Raw genomic sequence first — 24719 nt, forward strand, 5'->3', positions numbered from 1 at the left:
AATGTGAACATTGCGATGGAGTGCTACAAACCACAATAGGTAATGAAAACAGTACACGCAGTCATTTGAGAAGACAGTATGTTGCAGGCTGACATTCAGAAGGCAACTGTGCAAGTGAAGAGAAGCTTCTTCAAGACTCTTGCAGAAACTGATGGTCAAGGTGATTCAGTCATGAAAGAAACTGCTTACTCTTACTAGCAAATAGGTTTTTTCAAGCCCCTCTAATGACTTTCATGCTACCCCACCAATATCATGTAGTGCTCTTCCAATGAATAATGTTTTTAAAATACGCCATTGCTCCAAATACGTAGCCCTACAAAAGATGAATCTTATGACTCACTTTCCTTAGGCTGACAGAAGAAAGGCAAAGTGCCTGGCAGTAAAGACTGGTCTTACCTTCACAGTCTCATAATTCAGTAGCGAGTCAATGGCAGCATTACCTGCGTCATTATCTGCTTTGTTCATTTCTATTCGAAACTTAGTCCTGTAAAATGAAGGCTTAATATAGTCAAGAGTTGAAGCTGAGGCAACCAGTATGCATATGAATCAGAGAGTAGGCCTTACCTCCACTGTGTAATCCCTATCGTGAATGCTGCGTAGGCTCCTAGTGTCCCCAGAGTTACTAAAGCAAACTCTGCACCACATTTGTAATACTGGAGTAAGTAAAAGAAACAAACAAAAAGTTATATTCATTTTCGAAGCTTCACTGTTGTCTCGAAACTCTAATAGCTTAACCCAAGACAAAAACTCTGAAGGTCCCTCCCAACACTCCCTGCTCTGAACAGCTTAAGACTAAATACAAGTATAAACTCAAAAGGAAAGCAGCAACAAGAAGGGTACAGATAAAAAGGTTGGAGGAAATAACCAAGAGCTAGCGTGTTATAACACTTTAAAGTGATTTTTGCCATTATAAAACATAAATGTTGCTGATGTTTGTGTTGTTATCACAAATAAGTATTTGTTTGCATGCTTTCGAGGTGGATTTTGAAAGCAAGGTGAAGACTGGGGAAGAAATAAATGGCCTTGCAAAACAATTGATGAGGTGTTTTCTCTACTTCAGGGTACATCAGGAGAGAAAAGCCGTACGAAGAAGAATTAAAGCACCATGGCAGGTTGGCTGGCAGCCAGCTTCAGTTGTAACTTCCAAAGGTTATAAAATTTAACCTGATACCAACAAGGGTTTTAACTCATCTTGTTACATTCAAATTTGATTAAGTCCTTCTAAAAAGAAGGTAATAAACAAAACAAGATTCTTGCTTTTAATTTAGTCTAAGCTACATATTTATATTTTAGCCTGTAAATATCCAAAGATCCTGATTTCAAAGACAGTTAAGTGTGATTTATAAAAGAAAAGGTTAAAATTGAGCTTATTAAGCTTAAAACTTGTAAGAAGCAGCCTATTTTCCAAAACAAAATTTTCACTTTTAAGTTCTGTATAAGAAAAGAGCACTATTCAGAAGAGAGCAAATAATCACTCCCTCCTCTATCCTCAACACTCAAAGACACAACATTCCTGGACAATTATATTCTGCTTCCTCAGATTTAAAGTAACCAATATTTTAAAGTTAAGGATTATTCTCCTTTACAGCAGTTGCTTTCACAACCACCTGGTAAAGGCAATTATTGTTATTAATAGTCAGTAGGCTTTGGTAAAATAAGATCAATGTATTATTCCTAAATGAGACAATTCCAGCTTAGGAATAAACAACACTTACCAGAATTCCACTGACCAGTGCCACTTCAAACATTGTAGGTCCCAAATTAAATACTAAAGCACTAAGAACAAAACTGATGCCTCTTGTTCCTCTGTCGATGGTTTTCGACAGAGCTCCGGTTTGCCTACTTAGATGGAACGCCAAATCCAGGTTATGAAGGTGCAGAAACACATTCTTTGCTATCCTCCTGATTGAATTCTGAGCTACTTTCCCAAATACTGCATTTCTAGCTTCATTAAATAACGCTGCCCCGGCTCTTGAGATACCATCTAAAAAAGATAAAAAAGTTTATGAAATTAAAATAGTTACATTTCCAACCTCCCTTCATGCATGAAATTACATTAGGCTCATTCTTTACATATTTTGAACATTTTTAGTTCAAAGGTAATCTATACTTAACAGGTCCAAACCTTTATGCTATTTTTCATTTATAAACCGTTGCACACATTTTGAATCAGCTTCTTTTGCAGCTGGTTATATGAAAGGGCAGGATTTATAATCAAGAATCGTTTCTATAAGCATTATTTCATCTTTCAATTAGAATACAAGAAGCAAGGCCACAGAACATTGGAAATGGACAGCAACACATGAAGTAACTATGAAATAACCATCCCAGATGCTTAGCAGGGCACAGCTCAAAAGCTCTGCTGTCCCACTTCCTTAATGAAGGACAACAAAACTGATGTTAATGGATTTGGGAATACCACTTACAGCCAATGAGAACAGCAGTTGCCACAGTTGCCACTGTACTTGGTGCATCGCTGAGGTTGAGGATGTTTCCAGATACCTGGTTGAGGCTGTCTACTGCATATTTAAACATGAAGGGAACCAATATATTCATGGCCTAAAAGCATAAGAACACCAATTAGTCCATATGCATTAAAGCATCTATCTATGGAACATGACTATTTTTCCTGAAATTGCTCTACTGTTATATTTAGTTCTTAACCACTTAGTGCAGGTGAGATGGCTCTTGATTTCAAGCACAATACTCTCCTATTAAGTCTTTACTCCTGGGACTGCAGGGTTAGTTTGTCTCTTTCATGGGTTTCTTTAAATATCAATTTTTATCCTAAAGAAACTGTACCCTGCAAAGGCACTTAAACTGAGGCTGAGCGCTCAGTACAGCAATGGCAAGACTAGAAACGAATCAAACAGCAGACACTCACCATGCTCCTAAATTACATCGTCATTACAGGTTGGTTGCTTTTGGTGATGCTGACAATGTTCACTATGAAGAGCTACTATTACACAAGAAACAACTCACCCACGTATTGCTAACACTGGGCCAACTGAGATGCATTAAACCAAAGCTCTACGAAGCCCAAGAAAAGAAGTTAACCTATCCTTTGCCTCTTCTGACTGTTAATACTGCCTTAATATTTCAATATGCTTTCCATTTGCAACATCACTATAAACATTAACTTCATATCTATATTAACCCAAGCATTTGGCACAGCAGCACAGAGGACTTTCCATGCAGTCCATATAGTCTACAAGACACTATAAACTACTTCAACATGAGCCTTCAAACAAAACACCAAAGTCATATTGACAACCTGACATATCGTACATCACTGGATGTTTTTGAAGAGCACCAAAACCCATCTCCCTTAACAGTGGTGTCTCATCTACATGCAAAAAGCAAGCTGGCTAGAGGTGTAAACAGACCAACATCAGGATTTGCACAATTGTAGCATGAGAAAATAGTAGAAATCTTACAGAAAACATACAATTCTCAAGTCTTGTTAATGTTCAATTGTTACATCCCTCATTTGTACCAACAAGAAAAAAATTATTGTGAAATGTCATAAAATTAATAGAATTCATTAATTCAAATGGCTTCTAACAGTGAAGATTTGAACATAAAGTATTCAAGGTTTTTAGCAGCTGAACAAGTACATTAAGACCTACAATCTTATATCGTGGCAGATGTTAAAATACTTCACAGAGAGCTGACTTTGCTTAAAGGTGAGAGGGTTTTTTCAATATCTGGGAAAAAAATTATGGGTAGATGGCAAATTATTTCACATGAGAAGCCACAAAAAAAATCAAAACAGATTGACAAAGATATTTCAGCTCTCTCCAACCAAATGTTTTGTATACCCACTGAGATCCCAATTGTATTTAGGGACATCTGTCAGAGCTGAAAGCCCAGTGAAAGAACTGCAAATTAGCTGGATAAAACTAGGTCTCAAGCAAGAAGAGTGTAAAGTCTTTCATAACTTCAGTCCAAATTCAGGCTGGAAGACAGGCTTCTAGTAAGTATAATAACTATCCCAGTATCAAATATTCCCAGTGTTGCAAATTACTGTAAGTAGTGGAAGACTTCGTTCACCCAGAGGGGAAACTGGAGTTTTGACAACACTTCCTTCAATTATAGTTAAATAATTAATATATAATTATAATTAAAATTATTTTTAAATGTTATATTTAAACAGTTTTAGGCAAAAGGTTTAAATACCAATGAGGAAGCAATCCATTTTCAACTCTTCCTGTCTGCATCTCCTCTATGAAATACATGAAGCAGGAAAAAAACTCCAACCAAATATGACCAAATTCTTAGTGCAGCATAATCTAGACAACTCCTGAGAGGAGAGAGATGAGATCTGAGAGCATCTAGGTAAGATTATTACTGGTTTGTGACGGCAAAAAGGAAGGGAGCTGAAAGATCAGGTCCTACTTCAAATAAATCCTTCTGAATTTTCTCCAGAGCAAGCCTGAGTTGTTCAGCAACAGCTCCTTTTTAATAGAGTGGAACTGTGGAAATCTCCATTAAAAAAAAAAGACCTGAGGTTAGCATTACCTGCAGAAAGCCAACAAACACCATCAAAGCAGCAGTACACAATAATGTCTGATAACTTCAATTATACACAGCAGACAAACAGGTCACTGCTATTACATGCTTAAACCTTAAGCATAAAGCCCCACAAGGAACTGAGGATGCATTAACAGAGGTTCTGAATCTTTACAGTACCAAAAATCAACTCCCTTCCTTCCCCAGCACAATCAAAACTCCTCTGCTTTCCCTTCAGAGTTACTGAAATTCAATTTTTGGGTGGCATTTTGTTCTTAATAAAGACAAATATACTACCATGTGTGTTAGGGTGATGACCAACATGACACAGTGCAGGTTTTCCTGGGAGAGACTACTCAGTAGAAAATCAGAGTATTGTAATGCAGACTGTCTTGATTTGCTGCAGATTCTCACAAATCCCTCTGCAGGGATTTTACTCCTCACCAGACCATGCTACACTACAGGTAGTTCCCAAATAGAACTACAGATAGATTTTAAAGTCCATTTAAAGAAGAGAGATCTATTCTTTAAGATGCAGCTCTCCAATTGCAATTAATTTAACCAGTAACAGCCTACAATTTTGCAGAAATGTCTTCTTTTACATCTATGTAATTCTACCCAATAGAGTTTTAAATGAAATTTAAAGCCTGGTCTCAGGTTATAGTTGTTCTGACTCCTGGAGGGTAAAGCTTGAATAAGAACAAGGCAGCCCAATATTGCATTTCATTAGCAATCAAGAGACTCTGCTTTCCAGTAATTTAATATTAACAAAAAAAAAAAAAGTTAATCTTACAAAGTTTATAGCCAGAGAGATGAGAGGCCATTATTAGAAACGGGCCTTTGCTACTCAATTTGGTAAGCCAGTGAGATCACGTTCACATGAATGGAAACAAAATTGAAGCCTTTTACATAAACTTCCAGTTACTTCTGTAGCAGCCTCATTTGCTGGCACAGAACAGAAAGGTTTAAGCACACCTAAGTACACTATGAAAAGCTACCATGCAAAACAACTGTCTTATGCAATATGTTTATATAGGTTTCCCCCCTCTTTCTAACGCCCAAAAGCTTGATCCTTCCCATTAAAAAAGACCCTTTTAATATATATTTGTACATCTTCTATTTATAATTGTGAATTAACAACTTATCCTTGCCTGAATTTCTTGGAAAGCAAATATGCACCCAGGAAGTCATCCCAAGTCAATTGCCCGCATTTAACAGCATGTTATACTGTAATGCATCATGCTTAAATGAGTTTAAACATTTTTTAAAATGACTGCACTGTTTTAAGCTGACAATGCATCATCATCTCTATTCCCTTGTGGGACTACACTACTTTTAAGGCAAACAGTCTTATCTTCCATTTTGCTCTTCCCGGTATTTCTTGTTGATAATAAAGATGATGAATTAGTGACAGGCTGAGCCCCAACAAGATAAAACTGGTCTACAGTGAACTCTTCTTTTGCCAATAATTCAATGAGAAACGCTGACATGAAGATGACTGAACTTATCTCTGGACCAATATAAATGTACACATCCAACAACTCCATTTGTGAAAACATAAACAGAAAGCTCCATCACTTGCAGAGGTAAAACTGCTAAAGAAGCTACAAAATGTGGTCCGGAAGAGGGAAGAAGTGCCTGGCTTCATGCCTTCTCCACATTAAATGATGACCTGAAACGTACTTTTTCCACTAGCAGTTTCTAAAGGTTTATTGTAATTATCTACCTCCATCTGAGCCCATAAAAAGGGCTCGAACAGAAGATGTTCTGCACATTCTTAACTGATCAGATAGATATCGTTATCTTTGCACACAGGCTAAATTTGCAATACAACACTTGCCTCTCACCTCCTTTGCCAACCAATTTCTTCTTCTAAAACTTACAGGATTAGCAGTCAGTAGAAATGCAGAGAGTCTGAAGGATTTCTCTGGCTCATGAATAACACATGCATGGTCTGTGACCAAGAGGCCAAAAAATCATTACAGGCTGACAGAGGTGACAAGTGATTTTGTCATATTCATGCGTTTAATCCAGCTTCTCAGAAGCCCAAGAACTTTTTCATCTCGTGCGACAGAAGGAAAAAGGAAGAAACAGAAAAGTAAAGCAGCATTTGCTACACATACAACAGCAGAGACGAAAACTGGGAGAGGGAATGTGGAAAAAGAAAACACAGCTATGTAGAACCTGAGCAGGCTAATCTGTGAACACACAGACAATGCCTTGTGTACTCCTCTCACCTGTCTTGCTGTTGCATCTCTCGGCTCACACATGTCTAGATAGGCTATAAACATTTAAGGTAAAAATTTAAAGCGTGTCATAATACAATGAATCTTCCATGGAATAAAAGACCTTACTAGCCCTAGAGCAGACTTCATCCTGTCAGCAACCAGTCATAAAAAGCCATACAAACAGCTCACTTTGAAGGCTAACAGTACTACTAGAGGTTATGTGTAGACAAAAAGGCACCAAAAAATCACAATCATTTTCTCAATGACAGGCAACTGGACCCCACAAAAGGAGTCAAGACAGATTGTAACTGCAGGCTCTTCAGTAGCTGCACACAAACCAGCTTTTGTTTTGAAACTGAACTTTACTGAACTGGAAGGTTTAGAGACAAATTTCTTCTCAAGCAGCAGACCAGGAGGTATCATCTCTAGCTCTTCTGTGTTGGGTGGGTAAGCCCAATGAAACTGGGTGTGAAGATTTCATAACCTGCTTTTCCTCTTATTCCTCTGGAGTTTTCTTCAATAAAACTGAAGCCATGCTATAGAAGCTGTCTCAGAATCACCACTTGGATCTTTTCTCCTAACTGGAAAGTTAACTTTATAAATACATAAGTATAAAACCTCACCAAACCCAGAGGAAATTATCCAAAAGGCTTAACAAAAGCATTTCTTACTGGGGAAGGTGACTAGTAGCAGGCATCATTTAGTTCTCTATGCAAAACCGCCAGGAACAAGCAGCTTTTAGCCAAAATCCATAATAAGGAAGTAAATCCTTCAGGCTCAGACAAGTTCACAGTGAGCAAAGAAACTGGGCCAGGACTGCAGTGAGGAGAAAGATAAGCTGGCATTCTGGTGCTGACACAAGTATATAGCAGAGAAACTTTAACAAACTGCTTGTGTGGTCTATCAAGTACATTGTAATTAACCCCACAAGCAATTGGAACGAAAGGGCTCCCAAAAGGAATAATGAGGAAAATGCACAGGATTATACATGGTCCAGGCAAGCCACAGGTAAACTAATTGAAGTTTCTCTAGGGCAAAGTGACCTTTAGTTTGCTCTGGAAGAAAAGGAGATATTCAGGGTTCAAAGTTATGACAGAAAAACTATAGCTCTGTAACAAACTACTGCATGTCAGTTATGCCACAGTAACTACATGTGTACTTAACGTGTAAGTATGAAGTAGCTGAAGAAAATTTAACCCCCAAAGGAAAAGTGGGGATAGCTCAGGTGATGAGAGGTAACTTGTTAGGCTGCAGTTACTCAAAAATCTTTGAGCTCTAACAAGGCTCTTCATGACTGGAACAGAATAAAACAAAGAACTTCTTTATCAAAGGAGAGCTAAAAGACATCCCTGAAATTTTTCACCCCAGCCAGTTATAACATAAACCCTGCAGAGAGCTCGCTGTGTGTTTTCCCAACAACATCCAAAACATTCTTATAAAACACTTGTGCTTTAAAAGGCACCTTCTAAAACCTGGGCAAAGCTCAACAGGTTTTCTGCTCTGCTCCTGGGAATCTGCTCTGGACACCAGGGCTCCCAGGCTGCCTTGTACAGAATCTGAAGTAGGGAATTTAAGAGAACACTTAAGAGATCCAAACATCCAGTTACTTCCCCAAAGAGCAATTAAGCGCATGATTTTCTGACAGGGGGAATCATCTCTCTCTCTCCCAGCAGAAACATAATAGCTCTGTATTATAGCAAATACAGAGCTATTTCCAAGAGTCAGACATGCTGGCCATCAATTTTGTTTTCATTACACCCCAGAAAGCTGCTTGAAACATTAATAGATTTCCTAAAAGCAAGGTACAAGGCTGCCACATGCAGGACCAGATTCTGGACTCACATTCTCCATCATGTTCATATAACCCTACAAATTAGGAAAGTGGGGGAAGAGGAGAAAAAGAAATAAAATACTTCAAAAGCTTGTTTCAAAATTGCCTTCGGATTCTTATTATTAACATTACTAATAGGAAGCTTTAAAAAGAGAGTGAGTTAGAAGAATTTTCATATCCATCTGGTAAATATACATCACAAAACCTCAACTAGCCATGCATATAATCAGTTAAATATTATTGTGAGGGCAACTGCACAGTACACAAGGTGAACTGCTCCTTGCAGCTGCATTTTGAGCAGATAGTTTCCCAGGCAGTGTTTAAGTGTAATCAAAAGCATTGCTGTGCATTTATTTCACACAGGTATAAAAAAGGGTGGAAGTTTACATGTACAGACATGCCATACCCTGCATGTTGTCACCTGCATTATCAGTGACGTCCTGAACAACAGCACAACCCAAAATATCTACTGCAGACAGTACCAGCTAGCACCTGATAGAGTGCTCACGAGAAGGAGCTGCAGACCAGAAGATTGGCCTTTCCTCTTCAGCTCACATAAATGAGCACATTTCTCTTCCAAGTACTCTTCTTTTAACACCTACACAGCAGAAATTTGTTTCTTCTCTCTTTTCATAACGTGGCAATGTTGCTGAATGCAAGTAAGTTGCCAGTGCAAGTACCTTAAGTGCTGAAACTCACTGCTAAGTAGTACCTACTTCAGCTTGTCCCAGCAAAATAGTAATATTGGCTGTACGTTCAGTAAAAGTCGCCAATTAGAAAGCAACACAGTTGAGCCACGTGAAATTTGCAAAATATTTGTAGTAAATTTTCTAATCAAATACATTTTTTTTTCTCCAAAGAAAAGATTTTGTGCAGAAACTGAACATCTGCTCTTCTGAACTACTTCTACAAGGTTTGTAAAAATCTGAATATCCTCCATTAATCTGCTGAAAGCTTCTGCATGCCTATTTCTTTCTAAGAACAAATAGGCACTAATTTTGTTGCAGGCAAGAGTATGAGAGATCCTTTCACCCAATGAAATAAAGGTAAAAGCAACCCTCCATTTCACCATGAAAAGACTACAAGAAAAATAATCTGAATGAAAGCATGGTTCAACATCAAAAATAAATTATACAGCTTGTTTCGCATTAGGACACCAGAGGAGCCGCTGAAACAATAGAAATTCCACTGTCATCTCACAAAGAAATATCAAAAGACTGGAGCTCAAATCCCCTTTTCCATAGCACAGCAAGAGTTGTGAACAGATACCACCACATTGCTCAAGCTCAGAGCTGAGAACATACACAGAGCCTTGAGGAAATCCTGCTTGACAGATCCAGCACCATGCAAGAAGAGAAGATCTGTAAGCAACCCTTACCTCACATTTCCCATAACTTATGATGTAAATTATTAAATGGCAATAGAAAATCCTGAACTAAACTAATGCGAGCAATGGAAATGAAAATTCTGGTTGTCATCATCATCTTCCTAACCACACACATGCATATCACATGCATACACACCCCCTGAAAATATCCAAGCTATTATTTCTAATACTATAAGCTCCTCATACAGGAAACAGATTGTAAGATCTATTTCTTACAGATTTTAAGATTGTAAAAATCCTTAAATAATAAAGAAAATTATTCCTTGTACAAACTCCAAATGAACAGTAACTATCACAGTACAATGAAGCATCTGTACTTACTTTTGCACTTGCTAAAAACCCCAGGGATATGGCAACTCTGGCTCGCAGGTCTGGTCTGTCTTTGGGCCACACATAAGACAACATCGCTCTGATGATCTTTTTGGCATCTATCTCTTTCAGCTATTGGAAAGAACAAAGGCACTCGATTATAAAGAGACCCAAGGAAGCAAAATAACAGTATAAATAAGAATGAATTTTACACATTTGGATCGCTTCTGTATTTTATTCGATAGACAACAGACACTTCACCATGTTTGAGACTAGGACTGCAGACTGAAATTTCAAGTTGTCACTTTTTAGGTTTAAATCCTTGACACACTGTTAAAAAAGATGAATTGTTCTTAATTCACATGTCCCCAAGAGTGCAAGTGTAGCTAGCTGTAAACAGAGTAACAGAGAAAGCCACAATTCACCATAGTTTAAATATGTCACAGAACAAATAAACTGGTCCTTCTTTTTCATCTTCTCAAGGTATCAGTACAAAATAGATTGGTATTTCTTCTTTGGAAGCTGTTTTAACATAGCATAGAAACAATGGGAGGGATAAATGCAAAAAGTAAAGTTAATGAAGTAACAAAAAAACAAGGAATGAAAGAAGTCTGAAAGGTCTACAATAAACCTTAGTAGTTTGGAGAACATTCATGAGTCAACAGAATACAGTATAAACCACCAGCATTTTAGCAACTCAAATATCTGAAACAGAACAGTTATGCTAATGAATAAATTGAACTGAATATAAATTTCAGCTCTGATTATTTGGTTGCAAATATAAGCATTTCCAATGATCACCTTCACAGTTTTTTGGTCATCTTATAACCTTTGCTGAGAAGTGAGAAATAACCTTATTCTGCCCATGTTTTTCAGGGCATACAGCCCCTTAGTGGGTGCCCAATGAAGTTACAACTACCAGCAAGAGAACTATTCTAGTGGCCTTAACTCAGCTTCCACCACCACCACCTGATTTAAGAGACGGGCCCCTGAACTGGGTAACCAGGCTTCACAAGGCAGGTGATGTACATGGCCGCACACCAGTTTAACTGATTATGTCCATTTTTAATGACTTCAAACAGGTTCTTCTCCACACCTCAAATTTTGCTCTAAACAAGACTACAATTCAGTTAACAAGGCTTTTTGAGAAATATTAGGGGTTTTGCTTTGGGGTTTTTGGGGGGTTGTGTTTTGGGATTATTTTGTTGGTGGTGGTGATTTCGGTTCTTGGTTTTTTTACAGAAATACAAGTTATTTTACAGATGGACAGATGTCTGTATCACACGTGAGATATATTCCACTAAACTCCCAAGCTAGATATCTTATCTGAAGCCTAAACCCTGCTACCCAATCAAGAACAACAGCACATGCAGTAACAGAGGGAGCAAGAATCAACAACTCATTTTTCTGTGCTGGTTACCCTGGGGTTAACTTGAAAGACAGGAAGGTTATCTAAAGCTGAAGGGAGGGCAGCAAGCAGCAGCTAATCTCTCCATTTCAGGCAATATTTTGTAGTCAGGGGTGTGGGGAGAAACAAAATGTTAGTCCACACCTTTTAAAGATGACTTTTCATTACAGAAGTTTGTCAAAAGGGGCAGTTTTACAATGTATTTTAATGTTTTCCTCACTATAACATGTACTTTAAATGCTCCCTCCTTGACTTTGAGGATAAATCAATTCAGAATAGAAATTCTACGTTAAGGTCCAGTGTGAATGAGCCAGAAAGGAGAGTCCTGTTAAAAGGTAAGATTGCCGAGCAGCCAGGGAAGCCAACCCTATAAAGGTAAGCTTTTTAAAGCACCAGAAAACTCATCTCAATGTTTCTAGTCATAGCTTCAAAGAAAACCAAAGGGTAAGAGATACTGCATTTTGTCAGCAACTGCGAATGTACTGGAGCATTACACAGTATAAGCACATTTCAAACGACCTTTAAAAAATGGATATATGGAAGATTTGTATGTGAAGACAGAATGCAAAACTGCTTCTGTTGCATCCTACCCATTCAGGAGATGGAGTATCTGCTGCAACACATACATAAATCTTTCCATTTGAGCCAAGGATATGCATAAATAGCAGTTCAAACACTTGGAAAATATCTTTGATCACCACTTACAGGTTAAAAGGAAGTTAAAAAGAGGTATCACTTTAACACAAAAGATACCAGAGCAACCAGGGCAGTTCCAATTATACGTTGCTATTGGCTAGTCAGACTTTGCATAGAAAAGCTATTAAAAAGAACAAAATACATGGGCTGCATACGAGGAATCTATTTCCTTTCCTTCATGGCTGTGAACGGTGACAGAAGTAAATCCATTCAGAAAAAGAAGTCAGAAGGCAGCCAGTCGTTTGCCAAAGGCCTTGCAAAGGAACAAGGAGAAATATCAAAGGAAACGCAAAATGCACATATTACATCAAAGTTTACCACGAAATAAATGTTACCATTGCACAAAAACATGAGTTGAAAATGGTTTAAATATGCAAGTGGCAACATTAAGAATTAAAATGAGCAATCTGTGTAATGGACTCAGGGCCTTTTTTGCTTCTCTGTGGTATATAAAAAGGTTAAGGGATGTATTTCTTTTACCTCTCTTTAAATGGCAGTAATGTTTTGGGGAAGAGAGAAGGTGTTCCCACCATTTGGACACGAAATTTTTCAGCTAGATCACTTCACACTAGCTCACCATCTGACCATACAGTGACTTATGCAGCAAGACACCAAGGTGAGGAAGGAGGCAGGATTCTTTTTGTCAGTTGCCTTATCAGCTTAAATAAATGTCAAACTAGGGCTTGAATTTTCCTTCCAAACTTTGGGAAGGAAATACTGAATCTTCTTTCTTTATACTGTGCATCCCTCCACAGAAGGCAAGCAATGACTAGCAAACTAAACAGCAACTGAGTGAAATGGTGGTAGGGGAAGGCTAATTACCAGGGTTTCATCATGACTATTGGTCTTTCCATAAGAAAGCAATGTATGTCTGCTTAGCAGCAAGTCAGGCACCACAGTTTTTATTCCTGTCTATTCTGTGTACAAAAGCAACACACAAAACCCCCCAAAGGTGGTAAAGAACAACACTGGTTTCAGTTTCAGTATTCAGCACATCAGCCACTGCTGGAAGTAAAAACTACGTTGTAAAAACCCAGATGTGTCAGCTTCTCCCCTAGTTACTTGAAGATTCCATTCCCTTCATTTTTGCTGAGGACTTCTTGGCTTTTGCACCCAATGTTCCTCTTTAGTTTTTCCACTTTTCACACATTTCACCTCTTCTACAGCTAGCTCCTGCTGCTTTCTCCTGGACAACAGCTGATACTTGTTTAGTTACACAATAGCCTCAACTGACAATGTCCTATATTAACTACATTATAGCTCCATTTAGTGGAATAAAAAAGTCAGGAGATTGGCTTATACAGGAATAGCTGCAAGCAATGGTTGAACGGAGAATGCCACAGAATATTTACACTGCCTAGCAGGCTAAAAAAATACCAGCTGGCATCAAAATTTCTGGCTAACATATTCCTAGTGAGTTTTAGTGTTAAGGAACATCCACTGTTCCTTAATGTTACTAGTGTTTTGGCAAACACAACCTTTCATTTCCTTTCCAACCCAAGAAAACCCTGAAATGTAAATTTGTGAATGATGCCAAGCTGTAGACCTTCAAAAAGTAGCAACTACAAAAATATATGTAATTCCTATAACGATTAAATAGATTTGTCCTGGAAGTTGCCCATCACATGTTAAGTTCAGTTGAAAAATGTCTGCATTTCAGGAAATGGCTGTTTAAAGAAAAGAACAAACAGCCCCTTGAGGTATTTTTGAAGATAGGTCAGTTGTGAAACTGAGTCTGTGAAATGGATTTGCAGATGAATTCTATGAGGGTGAGTTTGTTCTAGGGATATACAAAATCTCTTCCATGGAGTTCTGAAAAATGAAGGGAGTTTTTTTGACAGCAAACAGGAATTATTCAACTGATCAACATCCCCAAGTGAACAGAAATTCTAATAGGAAAATAAACCCCAAAGAACCAATAATTAAACCCAACAGATGCATGATCACCAAAGCGACAACACAGGGGATAATACTCTCCTCCCATTTACAGGAGAACTACAATCCATAATAATTCTATTCCATAACATACATAGAGGACAAGTCTGTGAGCTTCAACGTCTGTTTTGCCTAAGAAATCTTTGAAAGAGCCTATACATGTTGCAAGGAGGGTCTTAAAATAAGGCTGAAGTTAATGTTGCATGCAGAGCCAGTAGCACTATCGGGTGAAGATGTCCAATTATTCTGTTTCCCCTTGTACCTTATACAGAAGAGACCACAGATGTTTGCTAAGCCAAGCTGGCTATTCTTTAGGTTATGAAATTCCCTCTTACTACCAACGCATAAATTTTGGCAGCATCTCTCCTGACTTCTACCTGTAGCACAAACAGGTTTGAATTCAATGGACGGAAAACTCTTGGGTAAAAATTAGGAGGAAATCCCAGGTTTAACTCTTCAGTTTCTTTACAAATGAGGCTGTAGGAAAGATATCATCACAACAGTTTTAAACATGAGCAAAACCAGCCCTGAAAGACCTGATTCTGCACTGAAGTTTCAGTTGGTCATCAATATGATCTTCACTAGTTTTAGAAAGATCCCACACAAGTTTGAACAAGTTATAATCATCTCACTGAATGATTCTGTGTGACACATCAGAAATAACTTTGCACAGGAAGTGAGAAAATGGAAGTTACATAAACCCAAGAGCTTGGATTTTGCAATTTTAATCATGCAACGCTTATATTGTGTTGTTTTAACCAAAATTTTGCCTCATTTTCTCACTTTAATCATTCAGTCTAATAAAAGATACTGCTGCTCCTTACATAGCTACCATACTTATTTTAATATGCACTTCCTGAATATAAATACAGCCAAAACACATCAGATACATTAACACCAAATCCAAGTAAAAATACATGCAGTTTAATTACTTCCCTCCCCCTTCAAGCGCAATTTCACCAAATGATGCATTAACTGGTATGCACAAGCTGATTTCTACTACCCTGAGTGTGGAGTCACAGGGATGTATCAGCCACAAACAAGAACAACAAACCACAATAAATTACAGTGAAACATACTTCCCATGGAAAAAAGTCTGACAGAATGCAGGCCAATTGCAAAGGAGTGTGTGACACTAAGATTGTGGCTTCAGTAAAACAATTGAAGCACTTGAACAGTTATTACAAACATTTGGTGATTTTACAGCTAGCAAACCAACATCAGCAATTAAACAGCGTCTATCTATATATCTACCAATAAAGGTTTCCCCAAGTTGTTGCTGGGGGTAGCATCAGCTTTTTTGGGGAAAGGGGAGAAGCTGATCACATTTTTTACTGAAAAAGCAACACTAATTAAGCAAAATTAAGCAAGTTTTTACCCCTTCCTTTGGATCTGTGTGAAGCCCTCCACCTGCATGACCATGCCAACACGTTCTCTTTTCTATCAGTTGCCACCTCGGGAGGATCTGTGTGCAAATGAAAAGTCAATTTACAAGAACCTCAGGAAACATGCATGTAAAAGCCAACAGAAAGAAGAACTACAGGTCTGTTTTCTCCCCTTCATCCTCCAACTGTATTCACTTGCTTTAATAAAAGGTATTACCTCTCTCTAAAAGCCTTGCGCTGCTTAAGGAAACAATAGTAAGAAAGGGACTATAAGTCTAGCAGTATAGTAAAGACCATGTTCTAAGCAGCCAGGAGGTGAAGATAACAGAGCTTTAGGTGTCCTTTTAACTGAAAAGTGGACTAAAAAACATTGAGAAAGAAATTGAAGTTTTGGAAGATAACTGCACTCTGGCACATGAATGTATAAAGTGGAATACATTTAAACAATACTAACATACATAAAGAGTGACAAGGTTCCCTGCTAAATAAATACAGAGGAAACTTCTGTATTTATTAATGCACTTAGATGTACTAAATAATAACAACTTACTACTATCCAAGTTCAATTTTAAAGTGCCTGTCACAAACAATGGACGTGTTGTTAAAGCTTTTCAAAAAGAGTCTGCATTTTGTTTAAGAGATTTGCTACCTGTTCACAATCTCCAGGTTCAAGTTATGTAAAAGCTCTTTAAGAATGCCATTTTATGTGTATGGTTTGACAGCAGACTTCAGGGCTTCCCAAATCTAAATTTCACTTTGCATATTTTAAAGAAAAACATTATAAAAACCGAAGTAGATTTCACCCTTTGAAGTCCCAATGACCCTCAAACGATTTTTTAGCTGCTTGAGACAGTTTGATGAGTGGTTATTTTATAATTAAAAAACATCAAAACAACAAAACCCAAGACAAATACATTTCCCAGCTTCATTCAAGCAAAGTGCGTTACTGAGAAATGTGTCATAATTACTCCATGTGTCATAATTGCATCTTCCTTATGTTCACGAGTGTTAAGGCAAGCAGACCTCTCAGGAGTTAAGAGCCTGACGTCCTGATATTCGAAATGATGAGAATAAATTTCCATGGTTTCTTGATATTCCACAACCTAAGCAGAATTTTGAAGTAATAAAGCCCTACGCACTCAAGGAAAACTCACAACTTTCTACGCATGGGTACTTTCTATGCCTGACAACATGAATTTAAGTATCAATACACAAACCCAAACCCTACATTTTTAAGAACTCTTCTTTGTAAGTTACTGTATTACTATCAGTTTCTAGAGATTCAAAAAGACTTCTTGAGGAGACTGCAACCATGAAGCTTCTAAGTTATCTCCTTTTCTAGAGGCAGAAGCATAACTTGCCATTTAAATTGCTGCACTTCAAAACTGTAAACAGAGAAGTAAATAAACTACCCAGCAGACTACACTGAAAGATGCTCCAAGGGCTTGAGTTTCCCCTGACCTGCAAGTAGGAAGAAAATCAATTTATACTTACCTCTGAAGCCTCTAATAATGGCCTTGAATAATCTCTCCCAAGACTGTGCCATGACCTTTGCTTGCAGATTGGTAGAATCTACAGAACAAAACAGGGGGGGGGGGGGGGGGGAGTGAAAAAGGAGCCATGCAGAACATGCACTTCACATTCAGAGAATATTCATCCAGTTTATGTAAAACAAGCAGAACATGAAAACAGGGCAGATGGCTTTGTTTCTTAACAAGTGACCACAGAAAAAGAAAACTAGTGTGGAGCAGCTGTAAAATAAATTACATTCGACCATTAAAAATGCCAGTGACAATGAACCTTCCCCTTCCCTGAATCCCCACTCCCATCTGGCTTTGTTTCTTTTGTACCATGAAAGCACCAAGTTTTCCCTTTCCTCTCATTTCAGTTTCCTCCCAGGTTGGCTTCTGATTTGTTTCAACTACTCTTTTGTTCCATTTTTCATTACGAATTGTTATTCCTATGATTATAGCTTCTGCCATTTCCAATTCCCTCTTTGCTTGGCTCATGCCATGCTTGTCTCACACCACAAGGCTAATGAAAGCTGCAGCTCCTCACTGGAAAGCACTGGGACTATCAGAGATTTGAGCATGGCTGACTACAGGTTTTAGGTAGGCAGGACATGAGACACCCAATATTCACGTACCCATCAATGCATCTTTAATAGATACCCTGCTAGGCACCAACTGCAGGATGCTTTACATGTTACACTGAAAACAATTACATTTCCATAAGGGTTCCAAAAGACCATTCATTTTCCTCACATGGACTAGCTGGAAGTGTTTCCCCAGTGGCAAAACAGGGGCCTTTCCTTCGGTTGGCAATGACGGTGCCACATCATCTCTGACACATTCGATATTAAATCTTTTACTGCCCTGTTGCAATATTAACCACACACCTCACACTATATAAAAATCATTACCACAGAGCAAAATCGTGGAAGAACTGCTCATCAGCCCAAGGCAAAGGACAAATGTCATAAAAAGGGTATTTTTAACCTTGCCAAGCAGCGGCACTGTCATATTTTATACCCTGCCTTAACCATTCCTTTGCTCCTGTCTTAAGACACATACCATACATTATAATTTAGTCAGTCATTTTAAAGAAAATTAAGATTATTCCTCCAAAAGTCACCACAGGGGGCATGCTTATTTCAAGTACTTCCATTATATGACATTACAAACAAAGAAATGCTTCCAAGACCTGGGTTAAATGCAGGAGATGCATTTATAAAGCACTTCATTGTAGAAACACTCATAATTTGTGTCCATCTAAATAATACATTCCCCGTATGAACAGCAATGGTTTCATCAACAGAAAACATCAAGGAAAAAAAGACTTCAAGATGCCTCAGCACATCCCAAGTTACTGTAAATCAATGCAATCCTTAAAGGCATGGTTATTTGGGATAAAAGTTCCCACCAACATGGATGAGGAGGAGTAGGCACTCCTGGCAGTAACCACTACCATGGCATCTGGGCAGTACCTAGAATCCAACACCCAGCTAAGCTGTACAACCAGCACAAAAGGCAGCAGTGTTTGTAACTCAGCAGTTAACGCAACTCCACCTGCTTCACCAGTCAGAGGCCATTCAGACAAATGGGTTAAACTATGACAAATTAGAATTTATAGTGGAGACATGATCCAGGGCGAGAGGCTTAATACCAGCAAGTCCTGCACCCACACGAATGAGACTGAGTTCCTATCTCCTAGAGCCTAGAGTGCAGTCAGTACATTGAACCCCCCAGCATCCTTACACCAGCATTATACTTTCTCAAACACATGATGCTGACAAAAGACCATTAAGACAAGAGAAGTTTAGGGGCTGATGAATCACTGCTCACAACTGCGCTTTGGTTTCTCATAAGAGAACACAGCTGGAACCTCTCCTGGGCAGCACCATTCTCTCCTGCTTGGCCTTGTAAGGGAAAGAATCTTGAGTAGTGTAAGAATTGAAATCCAGGTATTTAACTCTGAATGCATTTTGTTGTTGTATATTCCTAGCAGATGGGAGCACACAACTGATGCTCCAACAGCTATTGGAAAGAAGCTGATTTCTGTTCTAGAGTGTACTCCTAGGACATCATAAAAATATTTTACTAATAATTCATATCCTTTGACCCCAAAGTCTGCAAAGTTCTCTTCTGACTGACGTATGAGACAAATAACATCACAGCAACAACTTCAACTGAAACACCAGCAGATCTAATCTCAATTACTACAGTAGATAACCTACTTACTTGACCGAAGCTATAAACTGTCATGGGGTTAAGAGATGAATACAGCAAAAACATGAAAAGATTTGCACAAGGTACACAGGAAAACTTGTTCTTATTTTCAGTCTTGAGCCTGGAAGACTGGAAGTCTCAATCCTCTCTCAAGCTCCTGAATAAAAACCAAGTCTCACTAAAGAAATAAAGAATTAAACAAGGTGAACAGCTTACTTCACTGTAAGGATCTGGCCATCACAGTAGTATTAGCAAAGCTGCCCAAATGAGCGGGACCACTCTCCACACATCCCTCACTACAACTCTTTCTCAAGAGATTTAAGACTACAAAGGAAAGGCATACCTGAACCTTGTAGCAACAGATAAAAGTAGCAGGTTATTGCTTTAAAGGAGCAGGAGCAAGTCCTGCTTCTTTCTGAATTTAAGAAATTATTCAGGGAACTTTAATTCCGGCATTTCCTAACTTTTGAATGCCTGACTCTGCACCATTATGTTCTTTTAATGTATTTTTGGATATGATTCTAAAGGATGAAACAGATGTCTAGTACTGATTGCACATAAAAGTCATATTGCTGAAATGTCATGACTGTTGGTAGTAGTTTAAATACTATAAATGCAAACAAACAACAGGGATTAAACACATTTGCACAAGGTCAAATCCACACTTAGAAGCTTCTCTCTGGAGTATGTCACATGCTGTTCCAGACATAATCTAATGGGGATGTTTGGGTTTTTTTAACAGAAAAGAGAACTGAAGGTAGGATTCAAGTACCTGTGCACTGTTCAAGACGCACTTAATTTTGCTGAGTTTGCAAGGCAAAAGAAGAAAAGATAAATAGGAAAGAGCAGAGGAGGATGAGAGAAAAAGTGAAAATATTCTGCTATAAATGTAGACTACCACTATGTCACCACTACGAACAATATAAACTTAACTGGAGTTAGGTTTAACAATGGCAAATGTGCAATTGCTCTGTACACACACCTAGAGCAAATGACACCAAGAAAGTTAACAAAATGATACCTTAAGAAGTTCCCCCCCCCCCCAACATTTTACCAATCTACCCTCACATTTGGCTTGTTTTGGTAAAACACATCTCAATGGCAGAACAGAAATCCCACGCAGCATCACAGCAGGCACCCCAGTGTACACCACAGCACCCCTTCTACAGGGAGTGTTGCTCACCCTGTGCCCTACCCGTATTCCCAAATGACTTTCAGATCAAGTTCCCATATTCCCATCTGTTCCTCTTCATTATATATCCTTCCTCGTGACAATCTTCAGTATTATTAGACGTCCACTTCATAGACAGATATATGGGATTGCTGATCTGCTCAGCAGCAATACTTCCCCTTCCTCTGTAAAGGGATTTGGTAATTCAAGGAGCACAGAAAGCACATATCTGTCAGTAAAGAAACTGCTGATTAATAGTTCTCATGCACGAAGCTGTTCAACTGCACCATCAAAGTCTAGAGTAAAGAATCTAGCAATGCACATAGACATGTGAAATGATGTCTGGACAATAAACATCAGTGCAATTTCACAGAACAGACCAGGCTTCAGGTAAAGTCAAAAAGGTAAATATAAATAAATGTAATGAAAATTTAACTAAATATCCCAAACTTCTCTTACAACCACTTCAGAGCAAGGAGTATTACTAAATTATGCAGACGAACACACGCTTTATCACATCATGTGGCAGCTGGAAGGGCAAGATAATGCAAGGGGAAAAATGTATCTTCTACTTTTTACCATTACACTTGCAGTAATATACAAACCCACACTTTTACAACTGCCAAAGACCTCTCTGAAAGAAACCCCTTAGTGTCTTATACAGATTCCTAGTAAAATAATTATCCTTAAAGGCTGTTGGACCTTTTCAGTCAAATGCTATTTTCCTTCCCCTGATGTTTCACATCAAACAGAACATGCCATTGCTTTTATTTTTGTTCTACAAAAAACCCCCTAAGCTTCCTAGAAAAAAAAAATACCACCTTTGGTTACTTTTCAAAGCTTACCAAACAGGCCACATCCAATATGCCCATTCTCTCCATTACCACTGAGATACTTTCACCAGAGCTTTTTCCTTCCTTTAATCACATTTTTTCGTCACCAGTTAGGCTACGGCTATCAGTCTTCAGCTGTAAAAACACAACCCGACACAAACCTCTGCTACTTGTGTAGTTACATCAATAAAAGCAGAACTGGGGTTATACAGTCGATTTTACTCACAAAAGTGATTTCACTACAGGAAGGAGAAGCACCGTGTTGCCAGTATAACCATGTCGCATCAGCTGTGCCCTCCCGGGAAGGCCCTTAATATTTAGGAACACTTTGGGGAAGATGTGCCATTAAAGCCACTATCTGGATTTCACATGTGATTGGGTCCTGCCAGTCTCCCATTCCATGTGAGATTAAGGGCTGGATCACAGGCATTTATTTCACATTCACTGCCCTTGGTTATATTCAACAACCTAATGCAAAATCTAACCCATATTTGATACCTAGAATATAGCAATAAAGGTAATATAAGAGCTTTCCCACACACTAAAGTATACCAAGACAAGTCAGCACACAGCAGCCTGGAGGCTTTCACAGAGCACATGCCATAAAACACTCCTTTCATTAAACCTTATTCCCAGATGACTGTGCAGGATGCAGCTTAAGACCCTGGCAAGCAAATTTAAGTTGTTTTCAATGCAAACCCAGGTGTGTTCCTTCAATTTTTAACATAGAGAAAAGCTTTCAGAATAAGCCCATTAAAAAATATTTACAGCTCTCACTACTGTACAACCATAGCAAAATAATTAAATAACTGAAGCTAAAATAGGATGCACATACTTGCTCCCAGAAGAGGTTTTAAATGCTGAATGACCTAATTTATAAGAATCAATGGCTAATCTCTCTGAAATGCAACCTGCTGAAGTGCCTCGCCAGCTTCTGGCAGTCACTTCTCTTGATGCGAGCACACTATTTATTGAACTAGCTGAAAAATGAGAAGGAAAACTGAAACTGAAATCACAGGACAGAGCATTTTCCTCCATCAGAAAATTTAGTTAAATGTTAAGAAAATCATGTCAACTAGTCCCAAAATTTGGAAGGGCATTACAACAAAAAGCTCCAGAACACTGAGTTTGAGCCTCCTGCTAGATAATAATCAATTTGCACAAGACACTTACTTAAAGTGTGCTGCCTCTTTGTCATAATGTGCAGCTTGAAGCAGAAGTAAATTGAAAATCAGCAGACTGTAAAAAACCCCAGAAATGTAAAACTTTCTAACATGGAAATGCCTAGAAATAAAAAGCCAAAGAGATGAAGAAATCACACACTATAGACATAGCCCTAGCTTTCTAGTTCAGAAAACCTAGTACAAATCAACATTTAGCAACATGTGGCAATTCAAACTTTTCAGCAGGAATTTGCATTTCTCACATGAAAACAATAATACTCAAAAGGAAAATGGAATTATAATTAATACTTCTATACATTACCACGATAACATTGCTGTTTATTCACTAACATCCAAAATATGTCTCCAGGAACACTGGACACTACTGAGTACTCAGATACATTTTATCATATCCAAATACCAGGGAAAAATATATGTTAAAGAAACTTCAACTCTCAGCTTCTTGTCTTGCGCAAGTTCCAAAATAAAACCCCCTAAAATCACTATTTCAGTCCTGCTCATCTCATTTATTAAGTAACATGAATTTCACTGCAGCCCATGAGAGAATACTGCCTGTCAAGAGCAACTAATCAAGGCAGGTGACAACAAAAAGCTGGTCATTAACAGTGGTACTCCAGAAAATAAAAAAGAAAGAAAAAAGGTTATTATCAAACAGAAATAGAGTCTGAGAGCTTATGGAAAGTTCATTCCCTTGATCTTTGAGATACATTTCCTTCACTCACTTTGAGAAATGCACATGAATTATTGAAAGCTGGACTTATGAGACATGTACTCAATTCTTGTAACAAAACCATCATTCACTGGAACACGTTACAGTCTTACACTGCTGACAGAAAGAATTCCAATTCCCATTTCCCTTCCCTACGTAACAGCAGAAGGAGCTGCCAGGAGAAGTTATCCTCTCTACAAACGTTTAGCATCCATCCAAGGGCACTTTTTTAAGACTTATCCACAGAACGACGATCAAACGCTCGGACGCGCCGTTCAGAAAGAGAGTGGCCACTTAAGGTGGGTTCAGCCTGGAGCTGTCTGGAGCCGAACTTGCCCACGACTTTACCGGTCGCGACCAAAACACTCCCCACACACGCTGCGACCGGAGCCCCACACCGAGCCCCACGCCAGCCCCCGGCCCCTCGGCAAGGGGCTCCGCCGCCGGGAGCCAAGCAGCGGCACCGGCCCCGCCGAGGAGCGAGCGCTGACAACCAGGCAAGGCAAGGACGGCACAGGCCGCCCCGCCGGGCTCCGGGGGGCAGCACCGCGGGCCCGGCGCCGCTCCTCAGCGCCCCCCCCCCCCCGCCCCTCACCGCCCGCTCTCGGCCGTAGCCCGGCGCCCGCACGCACCTGGCCGCTCCGCGGGGCCGCCCGGGGCCGCTGCCGGCCGTTCCCCGCCAGCCACCCGTGCGCGCAGGCGGCGGCGGCCGCCGGGGGACGCAGCAGGGCGAGGGCGAGCAGCCGCCGCTTGCGGGAAGCGGCTGCCGCCAGGCTCCGTGGAGCCCCCAGCAGCGCCATCTTCGGCGGGGCGCGGAGGAGAGGATTGTGGGACGGCGGCGGACTCGCTGGGAGGAGCCCGAGGCGGGGCCGCGCTGAGGAGAGGGCGGGCTCGTCGCCATGACAGCGCCCGGCTCTGCGCCCGCCGGGGCCGCGCTGCCGACCCGGGGTGCCCTCGCCCCGCCGCCGCCCGCTGCCTCCTGCGGCCGCGGCAGCGCGGCTCGCCCGGTCTGCCCGGCGGGCAGCGGCGAGGCGGGAGCGGGCCGAGGCTGCCCTCAGCCCTGCCATGGCGCCCTGAGGGGGACGGGCCCTTTGGCAAGCCCATCCCCAGCCGTCACCTCCTCGAGAGGGTTTTTTGCCCTGACTACAAATAAAGATATCGGTTTTGAGAAATCAGGCTCAAAAGCCCAAACCACGCACCAGCAAAGCGCTGCTCATGTTGGTCAGCAGCTCCATTAATTCCTGATGAGGCCACATCTGGAGGACTGTGTCCAGTGATGGGCTCCTCAGTGCAACAAAGACAAGGAGCTACTGGAGAGGGTCCAGTGGAGGCCACAAGGTCTGGAGCATCTCTCTTACTGGAAGAGATTGCAGGACCTGGGCCTGTTTGGAGGAGAGAAAACT

At 39.8% G+C, this 24719-nt stretch overlaps 1 protein-coding gene across 4 annotated transcripts in view; it reads right to left on the reverse strand.

Annotated features, from left to right (window-relative positions):
• The window catches only part of ABCB7 (ATP binding cassette subfamily B member 7), a 40738-nt gene extending 16599 nt beyond the window's left edge, over window positions 1–24139 (reverse strand). For 2 of the 4 annotated variants that reach the window (XR_003993077.1, XM_030496943.1), the window contains exons 1-8: window positions 23949–24139; window positions 17186–17263; window positions 15685–15771; window positions 10280–10399; window positions 2427–2559; window positions 1716–1984; window positions 565–653; window positions 397–484 (exon numbers count right to left, since the gene is read on the reverse strand). Coding sequence is in view for 3 of the 4 variants with exons in the window: in XM_030496943.1 (XP_030352803.1) it covers window positions 397–484; window positions 565–653; window positions 1716–1984; window positions 2427–2559; window positions 10280–10399; window positions 15685–15771; window positions 17186–17263; window positions 23949–24116 (1032 nt within the window). In the remaining variant the exon portion in view is untranslated. The remainder of the gene's footprint in view (window positions 1–396; window positions 485–564; window positions 654–1715; window positions 1985–2426; window positions 2560–10279; window positions 10400–15684; window positions 15772–17185; window positions 17264–23948) is intronic. The other 2 variants (XM_030496944.1, XM_030496945.1) reach the window with 2 other exon arrangements.
• Window positions 24140–24719: the final 580 nt, after the last annotated feature.

Source organism: Strigops habroptila, chromosome 9 (genome assembly GCF_004027225.2).
Source record: "Strigops habroptila isolate Jane chromosome 9, bStrHab1.2.pri, whole genome shotgun sequence".
Taxonomy (NCBI): domain Eukaryota; kingdom Metazoa; phylum Chordata; class Aves; order Psittaciformes; family Psittacidae; genus Strigops; species Strigops habroptila.